General features: G+C 39.9%; 1 protein-coding gene across 1 annotated transcript; it reads right to left on the reverse strand.

Annotated features, from left to right (window-relative positions):
- Positions 1 to 4,152: 4,152 nt before the first annotated feature.
- BMI1 (BMI1 proto-oncogene, polycomb ring finger) lies at positions 4,153 to 24,622 on the reverse strand. The gene is made up of 18 exons (XM_075272011.1): positions 24,374 to 24,622; positions 17,616 to 17,727; positions 17,461 to 17,524; positions 17,343 to 17,377; positions 17,202 to 17,262; positions 17,070 to 17,126; positions 16,933 to 16,992; positions 15,945 to 16,000; positions 11,490 to 11,766; positions 7,684 to 7,819; positions 7,375 to 7,471; positions 7,130 to 7,185; positions 6,998 to 7,048; positions 6,676 to 6,784; positions 6,522 to 6,567; positions 6,278 to 6,376; positions 6,038 to 6,118; positions 4,153 to 5,968 (listed from the first exon to the last, which is right to left on the reverse strand). The coding sequence occupies exons 1-18, from the start codon at positions 24,510 to 24,512 to the stop codon at positions 5,639 to 5,641; spliced, it is 1,866 nt and encodes a 621-aa protein (XP_075128112.1). The 5' UTR covers positions 24,513 to 24,622; the 3' UTR covers positions 4,153 to 5,638.
- Positions 24,623 to 25,232: the final 610 nt, after the last annotated feature.

A 25,232-nucleotide genomic window follows, 5' to 3' on the forward strand; every position in this document is an offset into this window, starting at 1 on the left:
AGAAAATAATATAGTATAGAATATAGTATAATATAGAATACCCTCGTGTGGTTGTGAAGGATTTCTTATCATTTGTACCGGCTTGTTACAATATCACTAACATTACACACCATACAGTAGAGGTTTCATCTATTTCGACGCGTAGGTTTCTTCAAGCTAATATGGTTTGTATACTAATAAGGACAAATATGTCATAAAAATAAAGACAGGAGAACGAAAGAAAGCGAGACAAGATCTGCTCTGCTTTACATCCAACAATTGCAATCGTTTGGGTTTTGCAGTTAGTCTCCATGCACACAAGCGTGCGCTTTCTCAGTGTGCATGTAGCCTAGTTTGAAGAACCAGTTGCCACGTTTTATTTGCTTGTTGTAGCAATGTCACCCGGGTCAGGTCATCGCCTTTTATGTACACTTACGTTTTTAGGTAGCGGTGACCCGCATATAGCTGAGTATATAATATATAGAAATGAACCGACATGGATTACATTGTATCGTGTCAAAACGTGAGACTGCTGCTCTGTCTACTATTCTAAAGGACAATGTCAGGTCTAAGAAAAGTGTGTGTGTGTGTGTGTGTGTGTGTGTATGTATGTATATATATATATATATATATATATATATATATAGTTCTGTATACGTGTTCTATATATGTATACGTCCAGTTCACCAGTGTCTGCACTGTGCCTAAAACCCCTCGGCCTGAGCTAAAATACCTTATTCCCTGTATATAGAAGTGGCCACCTCCAATAACTATTAGCAATGTAACTCTATAAATGTCTGATATTAGGGGTACATGTGCTGCTTTCTATATTAGCTGCCCCTTCTCCCTATAATGTGACATCTTGACTCAGTCGCACTGTTACATGTCTGTTTTAGTGGTATCTCTGACTGTACATTTATGTTCTGAGTATGCTCAGTGTGTACTATCAGGCCTTAAGACGATCATACACATGAGATATTTATCTGCCGATCATTTACAGATCGCACGTATTTTCCTACAGTGTGCTGTTAATCCTATACCTATAACCACTGCATACTGGACAGATCTCACCAAATGTAGCCGGGTCTGCCGATAAATAAGTTACATACATGTTCAGCTTTATTTATAAACCTATCTGGATTGTATTGCACTAGTGGGAAAGATAATGTAAGCGTTATATTCTGTATGATATGTACACGGCTTTACAATCTTCACCACAGGATACAGTAATACCATGGCCTAGTTTTGCAGCACTTGTTTTGCCGGTTGATATGTGATCTTGGAAACTTGTGTATTTTTTCCTGGCAGTTTCTGTCTGTAATATTCTTGTTGTTACACAAGTCAGTACTTTATTATTGTGTAAGGTTATCTCTTTACTGGATACAAACTGCTAAAAAAAATACTGGATAAAATGTAATAAATGTAGAATAATAGTGTTCGGTGTAAATCTGGTTTATGAGCTTTGTTGTAATATTCTTCTTGCATTGTTACTTGTATTGACTTCCTATAGCAGGTTTCTGAGTTCTCTGGTGCTGATAGATCTGTATACACAGGGAGGATCACACAATGCATTTATAGGATCGATATCCCGAGCATGCAGGCTGTGTGCTGAGTGGATCTTTATTGTAACCGATCTAGATCTACAATGACCATGCAGGATGCTAGGTATAGGGTGTATGACTACCCAGTCCAGAAGGATTATTGTCTGTAGCTGGAGGCTGTCTCGTCTTCCTGCCTTCATTCTCGACTCTGACATTTGCTGCCTTTGTTGGTCCGGGGTGTGTGGGGCTCGTGTATGTGTATGGATTCTCCATGGCTCCTTATGCACGATGTGTAATCGATGTATGAACAGCTTTCACTTGGCGGGACACAGAGCAGAATAGGAAGTCGGAGCAGCACAATTGGCTACGGTGCGCAGGCGCAAGATGGCTGCTTCAGACACAACCTGCACACAAAACACACACACTCTGCTTTGTGCTTCGAAGTAACGCAAGCTTCACAGTCTCTCCCGAATGCTGCTTTTCCCCTTCAGTTAAATTAAGAAGAGACAGTTCTGTACACCAATAAATATGGTACTACTCAAGGACAACATCGTCAAAATAAACGTCTAGCAGGTAGTAACAATGGACGAGGGTCTTTATTACTAAATGCAGAAAGATTAGTGTTTATGTCGCCCAAATCCGACTTACACCTTGCATCCGTCATAATACTAGAGCGATCAGACCCATGTCGTGATAGTTACGTTGTCGGCTATGCTGCCAGATTCTGCGCCTTCTCTAAAGCTCTATTGTGTGGGTTGGAACAATGACATTCACCTTTGCTGCATTCAAGGAGATATGAATAAGAAGAGCTGGATGCGTCTGGATACTGAGTCTATTCACACCCGAATATTGATTGAAAATAGCGCTTATTGCTCGTGGAATACCGCATTTATAATACATAGGTTGGGGTGATATACTATGTATGCACCGAGGATGCCGCACACAATAGCTGCATATATTTCAGTGCTCTGCCATGCTGTGCTCATGATAAAGAACAAACAAATCATAAATCTGCTAAAGCCAAGCACACACTAGGAGTGCAGCATCGGAATAATCGTCGTGGCTGACGGAGATCTCCTGGATCCAGGCTGTTAGCATTATAGAAGAGAGAGAGCAGGGAGAGGCTAAGCTAGCAAGCAGCTCGCAATAATGGAGAGGAAATCCGCTTGTAGTACATAAGGTATACCAGCAGCAAGTGCTCAGTATTACCAGCGGAAACAGGAAGCACTTCTCGCTGTAAACATTTCAAGGGATGTCGGATCGACTGGACACGATATCCGAGCCCCCGGGACATCCAATGGTATAGTGCAATATGCTCTATGGGTGCAGAGAACTGGATCCAATAAATATCCACGGAGCCTAAAGTGCCTTTTCTGAAATGCTAAGAGTTAACTCTAATAATCTAGTATTCGGGTCATTAGGGCGGGAGTAAGTACAACACACATACTACTGAGATCGAATACTTATGGCAGATCAAAGAGAGAAATAGGCTGCGACTTGAGTGCTTGGGTCTGTGAGACGTGACTTCACCTGTGAAGCACAATAGTCTATATACAGTAGTCACCTCATCTGTCGTGTGCAGAGAGGTCATTCATTCAGATGTATTGCGTATAAACAGCGTTAAATCGTCATATTACTATACAGATCGAGGTGTCTTAAACTACATAAAATATATATATATCCGGGCGGACATTTTCAAATACCCCAAAACATGGTCATGAGTGGGGCAAGGGTGCAATACTAGCTTCTTACTGTGCACAATCTTACCTATAGCACAATATATCTATAAACAGATGATGAATAGACGAACAGGTTTAGGAAGTAAAATACGTCCTAGTATTCTCAGGATGACTACCAGCAAACTTGTTGTCCCACATCCAATGTATAACAAGCAGTGCACATGACATCAGGATACCCAATATGAAGTTTATAACGGTTGGTTTACGGTTGTAACCCGATGGTCAGTTGTGTATTATCTTGTCAGAGAATCGCTGTATGAAACCTCTCTATCCGGCTTACTAGTGGACAAATAGAGAGCAGGACCACAGTCTTACCGTATATGAAATAATCCGACCACAGCTCACAAGTCATAAACTGGCCATATACATTGTTAATATCAGTCTAAAGATCGGCGGGCCAGCCGACAATTTAGTGGGATATGGTGATGTCCCGTTTTTTCTCTTCTGACAGATGTGGTGTGAAAAGCAGATCGTCAATTTGGATTTCAAGATGCTCGATCCTTTTATTCTTTGGCTGTATATAACGTAGCCAGAAGCCACAAGTGTCTGAGAACATCTTATTCTGCCCTCCACAATTTCAGAAATCGTGTAGGCTAGGCCAAGTATGAAGGTCGGGAGGAATAGGTGTCAAAGTTATAAAGTGTATGGATTGCAATATTCCTCAACTGCTTGCTGCTAGTGAGCTTTTTTGGTTTTAGCTTTCACCGATGAAATGTTTGGGGAGATAGTCCTCTACAGGTCAGAAACCTGTCTCCCAATCCCATTTTCAATCTGATATTTTCCCATTGATATAGTACACAAACACCAATATTACCTCCTAATACATTCTGTACAGCATTAAATACAGACATAAGTACCAGCAGAAAATAAAAACGGACAAGTTGTATGCAAAAGTAATGATTTAATGACTATAAGCAAGACAAAGCAATAGATTTGTGCTTCTTCTGCAGACTGGAGACAATGAAATGATTCGCCACGTGGGTTGCTTTTTTGACTTTTTTTTTCCCAGAACAACATTAAACATTTGTAAAGAATAAACGTGAACAGGCAAAATAAAAGTAAAAGGAGGGTGAAAGTATTAACTGTGGGAACACGGGGGTAACCCCTGCTATCTTCTGGCTCTTCCCAACTTGATGCTTTATATAAAAGAGACAGAATCACTCTCGGTAAAAATCCCCAGACGTTCTCCCCACCATTGTATTAATAGAAATATAAAACAAGAACAAATGTAGTACCATTATTGCATGGCTTTAGAGGCAGAAAGGATCCTCTATGCAAGTATTTTATGGCCTGGATAACTTTATGTGATGAGGGAAGTTTTAACAATCATTTCCAAGTGCATGAAACACAATTTTTTTTTTCATTTATAGTATTTATAAATATATCATACAATACTGTCTTCCTGTTATGTCATATATACCAATATGGCATTTTACAACCAGCATAATGCCAACTGATTCTTACAAAAGTGAATCACTTAAACAAGTCAGTAAAATAAACGGCAGTACCCACTTCTTAGACAAAAAAGATCTGTGTAAAAAAAAATAAAAATAAAAGTAATGAAAGTTTGTCTAAAATGTTTTGATCGATTCTGTGCAGGAACAGGTGAACTCTTTGAAGCCAGATGAATGAAGTAATCCCTCTCATTCCGGTAGCAAACAGGTCTTACAGTAATGCCAAAAGAGAGACCTGGAAATCATGAAAGCTAAAGACATGTTTCACTAGTCACAGTGACATGGCTACATAAAAGAAGTCTATGTATATTCCTTTTGGTAGGATGATAAAGCACTTGGATTGGAGTAGATGACAGTGCGCTCTAATAGTCCACAAAACACCATTAAAACTAGATCAATTGTGGTTTATGATGTCCATAGAGAACGATAGATCCAAGGTCACGCCAATCCCAAGAAAATGGATGCAAGCCTGGAGCCTCCATAACAATATATCCAAAACCTTGCAATAATCCTCAAATCCCAACATTTAGGAGCTTTAATCCAGACTAGCAGGACAAATCCACCATATGTCCAGAAGCCACATATGTATCCCATGAGGTCATATTCACCATATGAATGCAGCTGACGTTATATCCACATATGGAAATTTCCATTATATCCAGCAAGCCCCATGTTACAGCTTCCATATTCCGGTAATCCAATAAGAGTAAAACACATGGTGAGTCTTGTATCTCCATCAGATATCCAGATAGAAAAAAAAACAAAAAAACAAAATCATCACTGCCTACTCCGGCAATCTCCATCTTGGAGTTTTCACTACAAATGAAGCAGTTTGGACATAGTCACATGTATTAGCATCTACAAAGCTTGTAATGGCATGAACAGGTGTATAGATCAGGGTGCTCATCTCTTTTGGTAAGGTCAGTCATCCAGATGAAGTAGCCGCTGATCCATTCAGTGACATTTTTCTTGCCCGGTTAGCAAAAGGATTCTGGTGGTTATTGGGATTAGAGCTGGTCCCATTCATGGTGGTGGAGATGTGAGGGAACTGCGGGTGTGGAGACTGGACTGGGGTGTTGGGGCTTGGCAAGCACGAGGAAGTGGAGGCCACCCCGCCTGCTGGGCTCCCTGCCTTGTCACTACCAGAGTCACTTTCCAGGTCTCCACTTATGTTATTCACTCTGTCTGTAGGGTGACCGATCTTCATCCTCTTACAGGTGGGTCTCACTCTGTACTTTAATGGAAGGGGTCCATTCTGTGGAGAGAGAACACCATCAGAAATGTCCTGTGCTATTTACAATCCCCCTCTGTATCAGGTACTCACCCTTCTCCAGGTATATATGTATGCGATGTCCATTAACGTGTAATAGTCTTTTAAGGGCTCCTCTTCATACATGACGTCAATCTAAGAGAAATAGATAAAACCACGTGGTGATTTATGTTCTCTCAGGCAAAGTATAAGGGTCGTATGAAATATACCCCCTCCCCCCACCAATAATAATTGCAAACTTGCAGATAGAAAGAGCTGTTGTCATGTAATTAGTGTAGTAAGGAGGGGCATTACCTGGAAGGAACTAGGTATATCCATTTTGCTTCTAAGAAACTTTCGTAGATGCATGACAGTCATGGCAGCAGGACAGCGCAGGTATCTCTTATCATTAGCCTGTTAGTAGAAGAGGCCATAGTAATTCACTTACAAAGCCATCACTACATCCTACTAAACAATTAGAGGTATTGTAATCCAACAGGTCCCCACCACTGTATAATCCCATAACATCTGCAACATCAGACACACATATAGACTCTACCTCTTCCTTTGATTTCTCCTTTTCCCGACTTCCTTTACGATCAATTCTATATACATATAAAAAAAAAAAAAAAAAAAAAAAGATAAAGATGAGATGTTTATGTGACCTGGTTTATGTGACTCTGAGACTATTTCAGTATTTTCATTGCACTTGCCTATTCTGGTCAAAGAATTCAATGGATAAACTGATAATCTCATCATCTGTAATGATCCTCTTGTCCTCATCTGCCACCTCTCCTCTGTCTTCATTAGAGCCATTTGTCACTATAGAAAAAAAACAAAAAAACAGAACAATTGCTTTGACCGTCCAGCAGAAAAGAGCATGACTTTGTAAGCAGTTTATCATGTAACCAGACTGTGCTACAGGCAGGAAAGGGTTAATGAAGCCAATATAAGGCAGAAAAACATTCAAGAAACTTCATGGAAGAACAGAATACAAACTAGTAATAACTCTAGTAAATAAGAGGAGGTTCTTACCATCTGCAGAAGGATGATCTGCATAGAAGTCTCTTCTTCGTTTCATTTCATCTGCAAGACACAGGTATTGGTTTAACCTCGGCTCTTTGATAAGATTAAGAATGCACCAATAAATCGATATTTAATACGTACTCTTAAAGAGTCCTGGCACCAACTTGTACACAATATCTTGGAGGGTTTTGTCTGCCCTGGAAAAGGGAAAACATTGTGAACTGACTAGATATATGACAAGTCACTTCATCACTATGGGACTTTGGCCATGGCTGGATTATTTACACCATAAATACATAAAAGATTCTTAACAGTCACAGCTCAATGCAATGCTAGGCAGACAATGGAGGAGTCAGGGGGCTTCACAACCTAGTACTGTAACCTACCTAATATTTAGCAGGGGTCTCGTCTTGTGGACTTGGACATCACAGATAGGACAATATTTGCTGGTCTCCAGATATCGCACGATGCAAGTCTTACAGACTGTGGACAATGACATGAATCAGTGTCAAGAGCAATTTATAAATGGACCAAAAAGTGAGAACAACCTAAGAAACTCGGCAAGGGGACATTTATTCCTCAAAGAGTTATTTTACAGCAAATAGCAACTAATATAGTCTAGTAGTATCACCTATAGATTACATAACCTGTACATCACGTATAGATTAGGTATAATGTATATGACAGCTACTTACAGGAATGGAGACACTCAATGATAGTTGTGGCATCTATGAAGTATCCACCACACAAAACACACATCAGATGGGGATTCAGCTCGGTGATTTTAATCCTGGTGGTCCGATGCATGGTGGCAGGAGAAGAGGACCCTCTCTCTTTCTGAAACAAACAGTCGATAAGTCACAGATGGCAAATCTGGCCAATAGCGTCCCCAAACCACTGGCGGGTGTATTGCACACGAAGGGCGCTTCATAGAAAGCTATGAGCTATAACTATGGACGACGTTGGTGTGAAATCGGAGATTATTGAAACTGAGAATGGATCTTGTAGAATACAGAATACGAATAAACTCGCCTATAAACCCATAACCAGGAACCTAAATATGCAAGTGCAAAACCTGACCTTGTCTAACCAGATAAAGAAGCATCGAGAGCAATGGCAAACTTCAGGTCTCCATTTAGCCACAATACGATATAACCGGGACAAGAGTGGAGCGAGATGGTATAACCCCAAACCAGAGAAAGGCTTCCACTATGGAGGAAACAAGAATCTGGAGCTGCCAACCAGGAAGACAGACTATTTTATTGATGAAAGAAGCACATTGCCGTGCGCTGGTGCCCAAGCTGCAATCCTCCCGTTACTATAGCAACCTACACTTACACTTGGCATCCTGCCACCGCCTGGAGATGGGGAGGAAACCCAGCAGTGGAGTTACACGAGGTGCTTTGGGTGGGGGCAAATAACCTGAAGATGCTATAGGTACCAATTAACCCCAAATGTGAAAGCTGATCAGATGCAAATCACATGGATGATATGTTCATAAAGGGTGCAGAGAGTAACCTGAGGACATCACAGATCCACGTGTGCATTCAACTAGTACATAGTGCCAGGTCTCAGAACAAGCCGGTTATTGATGGGAGGGTTCACAAGAATTAATCATACACAAGTATCCTTGAGACATAACCAGACCAATCATAAAGGAGACAGCCGGGATATATAGGAAACATTCCGACCAACAAACACATAGATCCCAGAGGATAGAGAAGAATAAAGACCAAGTGATCTCATGGTCCCTATCAGCAAGCAGGGCTTTCCTTTCTGGAAATATACGGAGAATCTAGAAAAACAAATACAGTGCAGCGATCTCAAGTACAAGAGGCGGGGGAGGTGTACACAAGAGGGGAAGGAGGAGGAAAAAAAAAAGAGAGCTGGACAGGAGGAAAAGAGAGAGAGAGCAGAAAAACCGAGAGGCACCCAGCGCAGTACAGGGAAGAGACAAAGAGCTGAGGGGAGGGAAAGGCGGCGAGAAATCACACCAAGTGCCGGGGTCACACACAAGCCGGCAAACATGGGGGTTCCCCATACAGCCCCCAAAGCACAAGGGATCTACTAAGCTTAACCTTGTTATAAGCCATCACAAATCAGCGCATCTCATAGATTCCAATAATATATCGCTCTCAGAAGTTTCAGCTAATATTCAGACATATATATATAACCCAAAAAATGTTCTGTGCCCTGGCAAGGTTTGTAACAAGGACCATCCACTGTAAATAACGGGAGGGGCTGAATGAAACAACAAATGTACTTCTAATCGAATATATTGACAGGACCACAATGACTGGGAGTCGGGCTGTAGCTATTAATAGTCCAATAGAAGCAGATGACATTAAGACATCTGTAACAACACCCTGTAGTCACTTATGAAATATAGTATCTAGCCCGTAAATTTGGAAAGTGCTTTGTGAGGAGAGGTCCGACATGTATGAAAAGATGGAGACTCCTATACAAAATCCGGCAGAAACTCCAAACCACGCGCCGCCTTCCCTGCACCTTTATGACAGTCAAGTAGTTTTACCTAAGTCACCTGAGCTATCAGTAGTATCTGAGCACATGTTCCTTTCACACACACGGTGCCATTACTGAGGTACTAGGTATATGTCTGCCACAAAGCTTTACCAAACAACCTTCTCGTGGAAATTACCTTCCACTTTATAGCCGGGCTCATGTCTGTGGAGCAAAACTTTACACGCATTTGTTCGAAAAGAGGAGCAATGCATTGTGCCTAACCTCACCATCTCCTCTCATGCAAGATGACAGGTATATACACTGTCACAAACTGGCCATATGTTTGGAGGAGGACAAGTTAATTCAATAAAAGAAGACACTATCCACCAAATCTAATGATTAAGGGTCATCTGTAAGGAGAAGTTACTATGCTAGTAGACTAGTAACATTACAACTATTCAACCAGGAATCAATAGAAGATGAAAAAGCATCAAACTAAATCCTATTGGACCTGACATCATTGACAGACTACAGCAGATGCCAAGGACACTACTAATAATTCATCTACTTGTCTGGTGCAAGTCAGCCGACTTTATAGAAGTTTTATGCCTCCATATTTTGCCAAAGGATGTTTAACGTGACAGTCTAGTTATTGATACATTGATATGTTTAGCATTCATATTGTTCACACATTGACCAACTTGACATGACTTGTTTATTTGGTGTCAGTTGTTATTCAGATGGTTAATATATAAGGTGGTCAAACATGGAGATCAACATTGACATCACATGAGAGCTACATCAACCCTATAGGAGTATATTACCCAAGAACCAGACAATTGTAGATACAGAAATGAATGTTGCTAAGGGCCTTTACTGGAAAAGTAAGAGTAGATTCAGAGGTGCTCTGACGATCCAAAGGGTTAAAGTGCAGGTTATACCCATGGTGCTGACAACCAAAACAGTCCCTGCCACCCAGGGATAGACATGTTAGGCACATTTATTTCATTATCTATTTACCGCTCTGAATTCATTCAGTATGGGCTGTAGACATCCATTTGTAATGGTAGAAAAGCTGGAGCCGGCGCGTAAAAGACCCCAATAACACCCGACAAATGCTGTAGAATATATATGTATACACTGTATCTTGTGGCGTCATCTATGGGGCTCTCCGGGCACAACTCAGGAACTTCTGACACTTATTTTATTACTTTCTGCACCATAAAATGGAGACACAATGGCAACTATCTGTACTTGGGGCTTTTATTTTACCGAATATATTTTAGTTTTACGCGTTTCCTACAGCAAGTATTGCAGTAATCCAGAGAAGTCCAGCAAAGCCAACCTGCCAATGGTGATTTACTGTCACCAGCACAAAGCAAGTACATGACAACTGTACACAGAACAAGAGCACGGGGAAATATACCTCCATATCATCCAAAAGAAATAAGCCAAAATATACAAGACACATGTACACACAGTATATACATAAAGTCATTACAAGCAGAGCACATGACAGACTATATACTGCCAATGCAACCTGTTCCCACAAATGAAGGATTCACAATTGTACACGCCAGTCCTCTATACCCAGACCAGCTGTAGACACCTTCAGATGAGAACATTGAGAGTATACAGGACCTCCAAGGGTAGGGGATAGGGTGCAGGGTGAAAGGTATGACATGGATTATAAGGGGTGGGGGCATGCTGACATGGGGTAGGAGGAGAGGGGGCATGACTACATACAGAGGTTAGAAGAGAGAACACCACGACTCAGATTGGGCAGCACATGAGCAATCAGAAGATGGCACCTCTGCTCTCACGTGCTCCCCTCTGCCCACCCCACCCCCAAACAGACTCTACTCCCCCCGACTACCTGTGTATACCCTCTTTACCGAATTCCAACATTCACACCCCACCCCCATCACTCCCCCCTCCTCTTTATTTACGTACAACCAGACAAACACCCACTCTCCCCCCGCCACCGCCACAGATCCCAACCCCCCACCGAGGAGTGCGCCCAGAGCGCACCGTGCACGTACCGTGAGCTTGTCTTTGGGGTGGCTGCTGTTGCTGGGGGGTCCGGGGACAATGCGGTGTCCGGGGGGGCGCTCAGCGGATGAGCAGCAGCCCAGGGGCGGCCATCTTGAGCTGATCTGCAGACGCTGTCAGTGCAGGGACTGCGTTCATCCCCCCCTTTTTCCAGCCAAAGCCAAACCGAGGGTGGGAGGTCCCCCGATAGCTCCCCGGCTTCCTGCGCTTTGCAGCTGTGCAACCGTGCAAACGCCGCCGCCTCCTGTGGCCGGATCCGGGCAGATTACACCATGTTCAGCGCTTTGTCCTGTGCGCCTGCTGCCTGTTTCTGTGCACGGTGTTCCCTCTCCTCCTAGTGCACAGCCTAGCCTTGCAGCTATTCTTTCTCCCCTCACACAGAGCCCCGATCTCACAGCACAGCTTCTCCCGACTCTCTCCCTGACTGCCCGGACACTCCGAACGCTGGAGCCTCACACTGCAAACTGACACCGTCCCCAAAATGGCTCAGAGTCCGCCCGCCCCGCAACGTCACGTGGTCTCATTCCTTAAGGGCGGCCTGGGAATTAGTGTACACACTGTGCACACTCACATCATCTACACACTCACTGCTGTGTGCACACTTAGTATCACACAGGCACTCTATACAGTCATTGCCGCGTGTGCACCATCACTGTGCTGTGTGTATGTGGCTCTTGTACACACACACATATTAATGATAGCATACATGTGTGCCAGATTGTACAAATTGTTTTCCTTTCGCATTTCGGTTTGACTGAAAATCTATCTATCTATCTATCTATCTATCTATCTATCTATCTATCTATCATCTCTCTGTCTATCTATCATCATATCAAATATCAGTCCTTCTTTAATATACATTTCTGTTACTGGTGGAAAACGTCATCACCATAAACGATTATTAAGCTTAGTAAATCTCCTCCAGTACATATGGAATATAACAAACCCCGATCATCCATGTATACATGATCCAGAGAGGAAATGTGGAGATGGAAATTATATTCCAGGCATTCCTGATGAAGGGGTCTGACGACAATCTTCGAGTTTATTAACAGAATTTTCAATATCCATAAACATTTCCGAAATATAGATTTATGTGTGATTGACGACGTCACAGGTCTGAAGTTATACGCAAACCATGACGTAAATCTGCTTGTAGACGCAGAAGAATAGCTGTGCTCATTCAGACTTGTAACCTTCACATGTAGCTAAGTTGCGATAAGCTGATAGATGCAGAAGTGTATAGTCACGACATATTCAGCAGAAGTGCGTGTACTGATACAGTACATGTGAAGAGTGATCGTGGCGTGAACAGATATATATGTTTATCTAAATACATACATCAAGAGAAATTCTATACACAGTCTTAATGACGTCTTTAGCAGGACTGTATTTACTGGGCACAACGACATAACCAATGGGTATTCAATGTGCAACAATATCCCGAGAGAAGTATACATGCAGCGATATGGAGAGGATCGACGGGCGACCATATCGAGAGCGATCATTATATCAAAGGATTTAGCGATTACTACAAATGAATTTCTGTAGTTGTGATAATTCTAGCCATGTATTAATAGTGTTATTACTGGACTCATACTATGTCCAAACTAGACATGTACTGGATAGAAATGTAACTATAGTCTACTAGACTCATTAGATAGTTACATATAATTTCAGTGTACTCAGCGGATACAATAAATATACCCACAGTGTACTATCAGGACTAATAAATATATACCCGTGTGTATAGATGTGTGCTGATATAATGCTAGTCTACTGATTGAAGTAATGATAGATTATACTCATTGTCTAGTAACCAGGCGTATACAGGTAGATAATGTGCTAACTAGATTATCAGAGATATCCACATTGTACTAAGTAGAATAATAACTGAACTCTTAGCTATAGATACTGGATAGAAACAGCCATATACAGTGTATACAGATAGAATGACGTTATACTAAGTAGTCTGGTAATAGATACAGCCACATAGAGACACGCACTAGACGTATATAAATAGAGGAACTAGCTTTATACAGATGGAATTACAGTCTACTGTTCAGAGGAATAGAGAGCAGACCAGTGTCCTAACTAGTTATGTTATGACCACTGTGTATTGATGTATACAGATAGCAGTGCACTGTGTATAGCAATAACTAGACGTATACAAATACGTATATAATTACAGTCTACAGGCTAGACGTATACAAGGTTACCTATAACTATACACTCATAGTGTACTAACAAGACTAATATACTAGCTATATAACCAGACGCACACAGGAATAACCAAAGTGTACAAAGTGTGCACTTTTACCCCCTCCCCCCGTCTATTTGATATACACGGGTTACAGAATAGAGCTACACAGATATAATTACTACTAGACTAAACACTAACTAACTAGAGATATAGCATAGTGCACACTGAGCGTAACTAGGTATATAGTTACAGCTTACAGGGGAACTAACTAAAATAACCACTACTTCTCCGAGGGCTGAAGACAACTAGTATTAGAACCAGAAGGTGCCAACTAATCTGTGCTGCTAGAAGCATGTAGATACTGCAGAAAAGCCAACCATAGACCTGTTTGCCTTCTTGAGGTTGTCGCGATATCATTGGACTGCTAACTAAAATAACCACTACTGTTAATATGTGACAACATATGGTAAGACATAGATATAATGTATATTCTAAAGGTGTACGTCTAAACTCCAGGACTAGTTTGTATTCTGTAAGCAGAGAGCCATTCATCCACTGAGCTGTGTGCTCAGCCTGCTTATTGTTGTCGCGATATTACAGGACTGCGATATTACCCGCCAACACCATGTGAGAACGGGATAATGTTTCCTCTGAAGACAGCTGTGTATACTGTATACACATATATATAGCTATACGGGGATGAGCAGAACTGTACAGATATGTGCTCATATCTAGTGGTATATTATGTACAGCTGTTGGATTGAATGTTAAGGACAGTTCACATTTCATCGTAAACAGATCGAGAAAGACGACTAGATACTATGGAAAAATGAAGAGGCAGGAGGTGAAGCAGAGGCGAGCAGGTCACAGCGATTTAGACAGAGCTTTATGTCTGTATTCAGACCTGTAACTACTCATGTGCATGACGCTGGATAAGAACGTGGTTGTGTCTGTCTCTCTGACTTTCTTCACATAACTTATCATGTAGGTGTTTCTTTTATATAGGATTACACATAGGTTCAAGATATGTAGGGTGTTGTGTGTGAACAGACAAATGTATCACTTGATCGAATCTGTCAAATTTATAAATCCCTTTAGTTTCCAAAATCTGCAGTTAGTTCTCTGATTCCATGTCAGGACAGAGGATTTATGCTGCAGCCACAAGGAAATTCTTCCAGTGGATCCCAGATCTCTGTAAATACACAGGACTGTGATCTCCCGCTACTGCTGCCTGGGGTGGTCGCTGGTGGTCTCTGACCCCCTGAACAAAGCGCCGCCCGTTCCGGGCACAGGGCTGTGCAGAGGCAAGAATGTGTGCCCGGCAGTGGGGGGAGTATTGTGGAGTATCAATAAGGCTGCTCCTCTCATTTCATTGTACAAGCTTTCCCAGTTCAATCACAAGAAGCTGACCTGATCTAAACTTAGAGATAGTTCTGATCTTGCTCCATATTCTACTAGTTGTAGGAATCATTTATTACTAGCTTGGATTTTGAACTACAAGGTATACAGAAAATAAGAACGTATATATTTATGTTCATAGGTATTACTTTTGGTATTATGCTAACCCTCAGTTTATTGTAGCTAGGGACTTATGTTCCTGTAATATCTGGGACATTACTTAGGGTTTGTATATTTGATAGTGTTAGATTGCAGTATATACAATGTATCCCCTCATTTCATTGCATTGTTTCGCTAAATTATTCTGGAAGTGAGGCTGTGCTGGCGACATTATATCAGAAGAGAAGTAAAATGTCACAACACAGAAGAATTTCATGAATGTATCACTTCACACTGTAACCACTGCAGCTTGTAGTGTCCTCATACCGGATACCGACTATCTGCACCGAATAAAGTCTCCATTACCTTCCATACAGATCTATGCTTCACCGACATTGAAGGGCATCAGGTTTGGTAGATGTACATGACACAAAATAAATCACCAACTCAGATTTCAGAATAATTTTTATTTTGCGCTGACAAATGACATACAATATAGTGACATGGAAATCCATTCGTAGAGGGGGTTGGTTGGTGAGTCCTGAGAGCTCATGGCAAAATATATGTAAGGAACTGCAATTGGCAAACGCTTTAGAGAAGAGAATTAGTAGGCAGTAGGTGTGTTAGTATTCAATAACCTAAAAGTAGTCCAGCTAGTATGCCAACAAATCGCACTGCAACATCATGGAATGCATCAACAGTCTCTGAGGAAACTAAATTCATTTCTTCTTCTGTTCTCACATCTGGGATGTCCTCTCCAAACCCTTGGCCGCGTCTTTAAGTTTCCCTACTAAATCCTACAAAAAAACAGCAAAACATACTGTTATATATATATATATATATATATATATATATATATATATATATATATATATATATATATATATATATATCACACGATCACATGCATTAATTTTAGAATAGCTAGGGGCTTATGTTTTTGTAATATCTGGGATATTGCTTATGGCTTGTATATGTTATAGTGTTAGATTGCAGTATATACAATGTATCCTATATATATATATATATATATATATATATATATATATATATATACATACATACACACACACACATAGATATACACACACGCATACATATATACATGCAACCACTGGATTAACACATGCAGTTTTCTTAAAGAGTGGATTCCAAAATCCTTAACAAATTGAACGTGTGAATGCCAATATCAAATATGATGGACAAAGAATTTTGAGTCAAATGTCGACTTCTTTACTTTAATAATTAATTTATTCCCATATTGTCGACGTTCAATCACTCTCGTATCCATAACCATAAAGACGGATTGAATGATTGCTATATATATCAATCAGAAATGATGCCAGTACTGATTTTTAGCTGGAGATAACTTAAATAATATAAAAGGCAGCACAGGCAACTATGCAGTCCAGCCACATGTTTGTACAGCACACGATGACATGTGATGTAATCCATCAAGGACATATATTCTATCATGACATCCCGGCCCTGCTACTAGCTGTGTACATAGCTTTAATAAATACATAGCATTCCTTGGCAAACAGCAAACCTTGATAGATAACCTGGAATTTAAGGAATCTTATCAAGTACATAGAAGTTACAGACAAATGACATCTTTAAATATAGAATTACCAACCCTATTATTTATTTAGGTCAGTTGTAAATAATATTCCGAATAATCAGGTTGGAGATACATAGATATTGCATAGATATAGTAATTCATATATACCTGTAGTTGCTCCATTGAGCAATTAAAGCTAATGTCCTGGGCCTGTCTTGCATCTGAGGACTACAAAACAAAGAGCTGGTTTAGGAAACAGTCTGAGAATCAGCCATCATCTAATACTAGCTTAAATCCAAGGTTACCTCTAAATTCAACTTCACCAAGTAGGAAGGTCGGTAAGTTTTGTACAACTGACTGGTCTGTAGAAGAAAATAACTGTCTTAGATTATATAACGCTTGTGTGTGTGTATATAGTCATAGTCACATATAATCACCTTTATTTCATAGGCAAGACGCCAGGACACATCGGACACATGTGGGGGGCCTCTACCAATGCTGGGTAAACAAATATTCCCGGGTCAGAATCATCAGAGCTCATCTACATAAAGCCTGTCCTAACAATATAAAATACTCACTTCTCTAGCAGAGTTTCCAGTGGCTCTCTATGTTTCTGGAATATAGCAGAGACTGATATTAATACACTAAATATATAGAAAACAATAACTATAAGCACATGATAACATGATATGTGACCTGGTATTCTGTCCAGAAGTGCTCCGTCCTCTCTTTATCGAATTTGCAGTCCTCCAGGAATGTGCTGTAGGAACAGGAGCAATAAGAAGATACACAGGGTGAAATGATCATTTTATTCCCAGAATCCTTTTGTGTTCAGGCTAAGAGGCAGGTACCTGAAAGCTGCTCTGTCTACATTGTTCCTCACTGCTTCAAGTATACACGTAGTGGCTGCAGCCTGACACTCTTTTATGTGACAAGGGGGGATGTGCTGAGACACTGTGTCATCTAGATCAAGACAAATATACAGGGATCAGGTCACAAGATACAAGCATCGCCATCTTCATCAATAAACACTACGGATATGGAAACACTAGTCTTACCAACTCAGGCAGTAAACAAGCACATAGACATGAGGATGGGGATGTGGCTGGAAGGCTGATGCATCATTCATGTTTGATATAACCACAGTAAATATGGGATCCCATGTACAGCCCGCATACATCTGCCATTACTAGCGATGTGAGGATACGTTATCTGTAATGCTGGTAAATGAGCAGTTTCCTAAGTGTCAGCGCTAATAAGAGGCCATTCACACACGAGGTGCAGTTCCTGGCACTGCAGGCAGCCGCCCACAACTGGTGACACACACATTCCCACTCGCGATCTCACCGTGTTAACTATTAACAAGACGAAGTTACATCCACACAGCTGCATGTGAATGACACAAGGCTCCCACCGTCATCCACGTCACACTATAGGATATGATTATATGACAGATTACATATACAATGTAACCCGAGTGATAGTAAGGCAGGTATGCTGTACAGTACATAGATGTAGGAGAATCTATGAACAGACACACAGTATATACATACACATACCGTATATATGTAACTAATCGTACTGGATATAAAAGTAACAAACATGAAATGAGTGTTGTACTAAGGGATATAACATGATATCTGATGAAAGTCATGACATGTCAGACATTAGGTATGTATTTGTCTTTCTAGCTACATTTTAGTAATACACCGTTGATATGTGTATTTATAGAGTAAAAGGTTAGAAGAAAAAAAAAAAACCTATCCACAGGGAATATAGTGAAGTCCACTGTACAGTCCCTAACAGTACAAGTTACTAGTTGGTATCCAACAAACGCCATACCCTTGTGTGTCTAGTTTTAGCACTGTTTCACCAAAAAAGCCATATATCTGTACATTGTAGCATATATGTGTCTATATACCGAGAGATAGAAAGCTATATAACAATTACCGATCAATAACAGACTGCAGAGATTACTAAACAGCAACGTCCAATATCAACAGAAATGCACAGAGCTATATCCATGTATACTAGAACATAGGTATAATATAATATGTAGAATAATATAAATATATGAGATTATTACTGATCAGTGCAAAATTGAGAGAATTAGTAAAGAGCAACGTCCAGCTCAATCGGACCATAGACCAGCCAAACAGCGCACTAAGGACTGTCACAAGTATATGTATAAATCTCCCTGTAGTAAGAGAGGAGACTTAGAAGTGACAGGCATCAATAAGTGTAGTAACAAAATTTGTTCTCTACGAGGTGCTAGTTATCACTGAGCTATAAATCTGTAAGAACAACGATAATCTGGGTACAAGGTTACACAATTGTCCAGGTTCCAGCTTTCTTTAATTCAGGAACCAAGCAAAAGGACTTAGCATTTCAGTGTACAAGACAGGGCCAAGAAATAAAGGAACTCATCCCTCCCCTGTCAAAACTTAGGGACTGCCAAGAAATCCCACAGCTAATTAAATGTGTAACAGGGGTAACAGGACAGCACCCCAACCTCTGCCCCAGCACAGGACCCTAAAACGACTCATACTCATGGTAGAAACCAACTTTATTGTAGACATCTACAGATGAGAAAAAAACACTACACGTACTGGAACCAGTGGAATACATGTTACTGTAATAAATACTAATACTACTAATGTGTTATAGCTTTAAGGTGAGCACCGATAGGAAAACACACAGCAGCTTGTGTACATTAAGTAGGGAAATAGGAAAGCAACATGCAATGGAAGTTTGGCAAATCGAACAAATCAATGAGCTGAGTGACAACTTTATTAACGTTTATTTCAACTATTTGTAAATACTAAACAGAAAACGATGGGAAATTCTTTTGAGCTTTCCATAATTTGCCAATGTGTTTATAACCGAAGTCATCATATAATAACGCCATGAAATATGAGAACAGTAAGACAAAAGAACGTGGAATATCAACACACAAGTCGGCAGACTGTACCTTGTAATATACCCAACAACTAACTCCACTAACTCACAACTAACTCACTCCAATAAAAGGATGGTTCCCCTCTAAATACTGGCATGTGTGTTAGTTACATGACTAAACACAAACACTTGGAACATATATATATATATATATATATATATATATATATATATATATATATATATATATAAACTATATAATCACATATCTGTGTATAACATTGTATAGGTACATACATTTATATACACACATCTATACAGTTGCACACATATGTACATATATGTACAGACTATTCAATATAAACATTCTATACATACACACATTTATTTGATTGTAGCATGTATACCTTGTTTGCAGAACAGATTTGTTACTGGCTTAGCAAGCACAATGTGCCCTTATTGTTTGAATTAAAATGACACAAAGCATTCATTCCAGTCTCTAACATGGTACACAAACTATTTATACCACTGGGAATAGATTATCAAGAAGGGAAATTCTAATGAACAATAACTCAGACATAAAAGAACAAAAAAAAAATATGTAAAGGAAGATAAATTATCAGTTATATAATGTACTAAATAATTGCCAGATATAGAAATGATTGAACTTAGCACAAGGATAACATGAAATATTAGCAGCTGACATACAATAATCCCACAATCAAACATTTGAAAAAGTCAGATACAAAATATAGAGTTTTTTAATTGATTATCTTTGGTACTAAAACAATCATTATTTAATGAATATGGACTTTAGGTTCTCAATCCACTGTTCCCCTGTCATGACAGAAAATTCTTGGTATATTACAGCCGATAATCATAGACATTTACTCCAGTTACAGGAACCATGGCAAAGGCTTTTATATTTCATGTAATCACAGTAGTTACTTTGTCTTTAATTTTACAGTAATTATGATGAACATATTTTACTTTCAAAGTAAACACCCAACCCCCAATTCCACCATTTATAGGAGGATTCACCAAAGTGATTTCAAATGATAAGGCCTGGATTGTACACAGGTACAAATTTACTAAGTTTTTGAGAAATACTATAAACCAAAATGCAGAGGATTTGCTGCACAATTTTCAGAATTTGTAGCTTGTAGAAAGTCATGAGTTTGTAGCTGTGGCAAAATCCCATTCAGATGAATAGAACTGATTTTCAGTTATAGATAATTCTGCAACAAATGTGCCACATGTTTATATACCCTTATACTGCTGTTCATACTTATATACCCTTATACTTCTGTTCATACTTATATACCCTTATACTGCTGTTCATACTTATATACCCTTATGCTGCTGTTCATACTTATATACCCTTATACTGCTGTTCATACTTATATACCCTTATACTGCTGTTCATACTTATATACCCTTATACTGCTGTTCATACTTATATACCCTTATACTTCTGTTCATACTTATATACCCTTATACTGCTGTTCATACTTATATACCCTTATACTGCTGTTCATACTTATATACCCTTATACTTCTGTTCATACTTATATACCCTTATACTGCTGTTCATACTTATATACCCTTATACTGCTGTTCATACTTATATACCCTTATACTGCTGTTCATACTTATATACCCTTATACTTCTGTTCATACTTATATACCCTTATACTTCTGTTCATACTTATATACCCTTATACTGCTGTTCATACTTATATACCCTTATACTTCTGTTCATACTTATATACCCTTATACTGCTGTTCATACTTATATACCCTTATACTTCTGTTCATACTTATATACCCTTATACTGCTGTTCATACTTATATACCCTTATACTTCTGTTCATACTTATATACCCTTATACTTCTGTTCATACTTATATACCCTTATACTGCTGTTCATACTTATATACCCTTATACTTCTGTTCATACTTATATACCCTTATACTGCTGTTCATACTTATATACCCTTATACTGCTGTTCATACTTATATACCCTTATACTTCTGTTCATACTTATATACCCTTATACTGCTGTTCATACTTATATACCCTTATACTGCTGTTCATTTCTATTTCTCAAAAAGTAAATAAGTGGATGAGGCCTAAGACATAGAAAAACAGCCCAGTGTTATATAGAGGGAGTTTCATCAAAATGAATGTGCAAGTGCAGCCTGATTCATTGGGTGATGCCTCTTTTCATGTGATCAATAACAACATCAGTAACAAAAGAAACAGACAGAATTGTAAATAATTCAGAAAAAGTAAAATTGAAAAAGGACCTGACCTGTCACTTCTCCTTACATGTCTGTTTTAGTACATACTTACCCATAAATTAATAACCCTGAGACATCTTTTATTAGAATTCTTCTGTGCCATTTCCCTGTTATTCCTTCTAGAAAATTAAGAATATACTGACAACTGGGTGTCACCAGATATAGGTGTGCCTCTATATACACTAACATTGTTCAGTGACTGCTGGCAGTGTGATACTGTAATGGGACACAGAATGGTAATAGTTGTCAGTCGTGTCATTTATGTCTAGGAGGAATAACAGAAGAACACAGAGTTGTAAGAACAAATATCCTACTATTGTTATCTGATTGGGAATATGTGATAGACAACAGGTCCTATGAAGGATTTTTTTCCCCTGGAATAGGGCAATTGGCATGAGCCTCATGGGTTTTTTTTTTTGCCTTCCCCTGGATCAACCCTGTAGGGGATTGTAGGGTTATAGGTTGGACTTGATGGACTAATGTCTTTATCCAACCTCATCTACTATGTAACACTTCCATACCAAAGGGAAAGTACTGTGGGATACAGGTGACTAACCTATTTATCTGTGTGTGTGTTAGGGGGGTGATGTGCTAGATTTGGGATTTGGTGACAGACCTACTTTTAAAGCCTATTTCCACTTAACACTATTTGTCCTGTAACATCCTTTGCTCTCTGCTGCTGTTCATTATCCTTCTGCACTGTCTAATTGTAGATTGTCCTAGGCTGCTTTTAAATAGTGCTGTATACTGTCATAGCCAGCTATGGTCTAGCAGAATACAACAATACAATGGCACAGCAACATTTTAGAATATTTTGTATGTAATATAATATTTGGTATTTCCTTTTTTATTCGTTTTTCACATTAAAAAAAAAAAATTCTTCAAAGCAATAAAGAACTAAAATACAATGTATGCTAGCATCTGTCCTTATCCTGTTTAGTTTACTATATAACATACTTTGGGCCTAGTGCTACAACTATAGTTAATTATGATTTTTTAATATTTTGATTTATTATAGTCTATTATTTTCCATTGTGTTTCTGTATTTTCATATGTGTGGTTATTTTCACATATGGTGGACTGACTAAGAAATAGCTGCAATACTGAGCATAGCCACTGCTAACTGTACAGTATATGGAGCAATGTACACCATGAAGTGGCTTCAGCGTGTACGCCAGCTGATCAGTGGGGGTGCCAGGAATGGGACCTACACTGATGTGACATTGATGGCCTAGCCTAAGGATATGCTAAGGATAGTCTTACAATATTATCATCTTGAAATTACCTGTAAAAGCCTAGTTTTTATATCTGACCTTCCACTTGAATCCCTCTTACAAGGTCCCACAATTCTAACTATCTCATCAGACCATCCAGCCGCTCATATCAGGGGTCGTTGGATTTTATGGGTTTATTTAATAATGTTGAAATATTCATAATATTCATATTTTAATGTTTTTCTTTATTTCCTCAAATTTTTCATTTAGCAAATGGCAGTCTTTGTTTGCTACATACAGTCTTAGTCTAAATCTGTCAATACACATCTGATTTTTATCTGCTGCCCACTACCACATCCAGCTGAACATGGTAAAACCTGCCAAGAATATTATTATTATGTCTATGGCAGTCATGGGTTTAGGATTAATAACAGACTTGACTAAAATAAACTGGGCTTGCCAACGATCTGCAGATAAATATCTTATGTGTAGGGTCAGCTCTATTCTCAGATGACAGCTGGCTACAAATGTGTCCTGTTAGTTTAGTCAGCTGACACACTGTAACAACTACAGTAACCCAGCAGTGGTAGGTCTATGGCTTGTCACCCGGCTAATGCCATAAACCCTAATAGTAAACAATCGGGCAGAGTTCACATGAGCCAGTAACGTATTGAGCCTACATATGACAAGGCTCTCACGTACAATCGCTACTTTGTATCTGACCACCTAGTAATTAGCAGCGGTGATGCCCGAACCAGCCAATCAGCGGCCAGCTTTTATTTACAAACGCATTGTAAAAAGAAAGGTTGTCAGGGGCAACGGGGTTCCTCTCTCTCTCTCTCTCTCTCTCTCTCCCTGGACAGTGACAATGCCGGAGCTGTGGCGAGCGCCCCCAGTTTGTGTATTCCCCGGAGGGCCCTGCCCTCTGAGCTGTGATCCCCTCTATTCTACTCCTAGGCTGTGTGTCCCTCCAGCTGCTACTAGGCCGGCCTGTCTGTCACACAGCACCCCCTCCCTCCCCTCTCCCGGGTGTCTGCCAGGGAAATGTCGCCCAGCACCCAGAAGGCGAACAAAAGCTTGGAGTAATGTGAGCTGCACATTGCGGCTGCCTGGTGCCCTCTCTGCCCGTCCAGCTCACAGCGGGCACAAAGGCGGCAGCAGCAGGCGGAGTCCCTGCCCCCACTCTCCCTTACCTACAGCAGGATGTGCGGCCTGGTCCGGGCTCAGGCTCTGGAAGGCCGCCCGGAGGACAGCACTGAAAGCTTTAAGGCTAAACTGGGCCGGATCCGCTAAACGATGCAATCCCCTCAGCGAGTCCTCCGACAGCTCCATTGTGATCGAGCGACCTTCCACCCCGCACCACGTGACCAGACCAGCTGACAGTCGCTCACACTTTGCTTGTAGCCATAGGGCTGTATACTTCCATCTGCAAGGGAGCTCTGCGATTACATCTCCCAGCATGCCGGATTAGCAGGCTCCCCTGAGAGATGTGGGGTAACAATTTCAATACCAGGGGGAGATGTATGAAAACTAGAACAAGTGAACACAAACAAGTTTCCTCAATAAACATAACGGGCCTATTTTACAAACACCAAAATTACAAATAGCCAATATGTAAAAAAGTTTTCTATACACTTTATTTATCAAAATTATATTTAAAAATTCATTGTGATCAACAGATGTAGATGGAACAACAGCAAATACATGGATATAGACCAAAACACAAGCAACGGACCAGGCTTATGGGCACAAAATGGACAATATATGATAATCAAAATACACAGATAATCTGTTTTGGTCTATATCCATGTATTTGCTGTTGTTCCATCTACATCTGTTGATCACAATGAATTTTTAAATATAATTTTGATAAATAAAGTGTATAGAAAACTTTTTTACATATCGGCTATTTGTAATTTTGTACGGTCCTTAGAACAAGGGCATTATGGAGGAGTTGTCCATAGCAACTAATTGGGTTATTTTAATTGTTGTAGTGGATGTTTTGTCATTTATACTATTTTCTCCTTTTTCAACATGGGCCTTTTGTGACCA

The sequence above is a fragment of the Leptodactylus fuscus genome, chromosome 4 (genome assembly GCF_031893055.1).
Source record: "Leptodactylus fuscus isolate aLepFus1 chromosome 4, aLepFus1.hap2, whole genome shotgun sequence".
Classification (NCBI taxonomy): Eukaryota; Metazoa; Chordata; class Amphibia; order Anura; family Leptodactylidae; genus Leptodactylus; species Leptodactylus fuscus.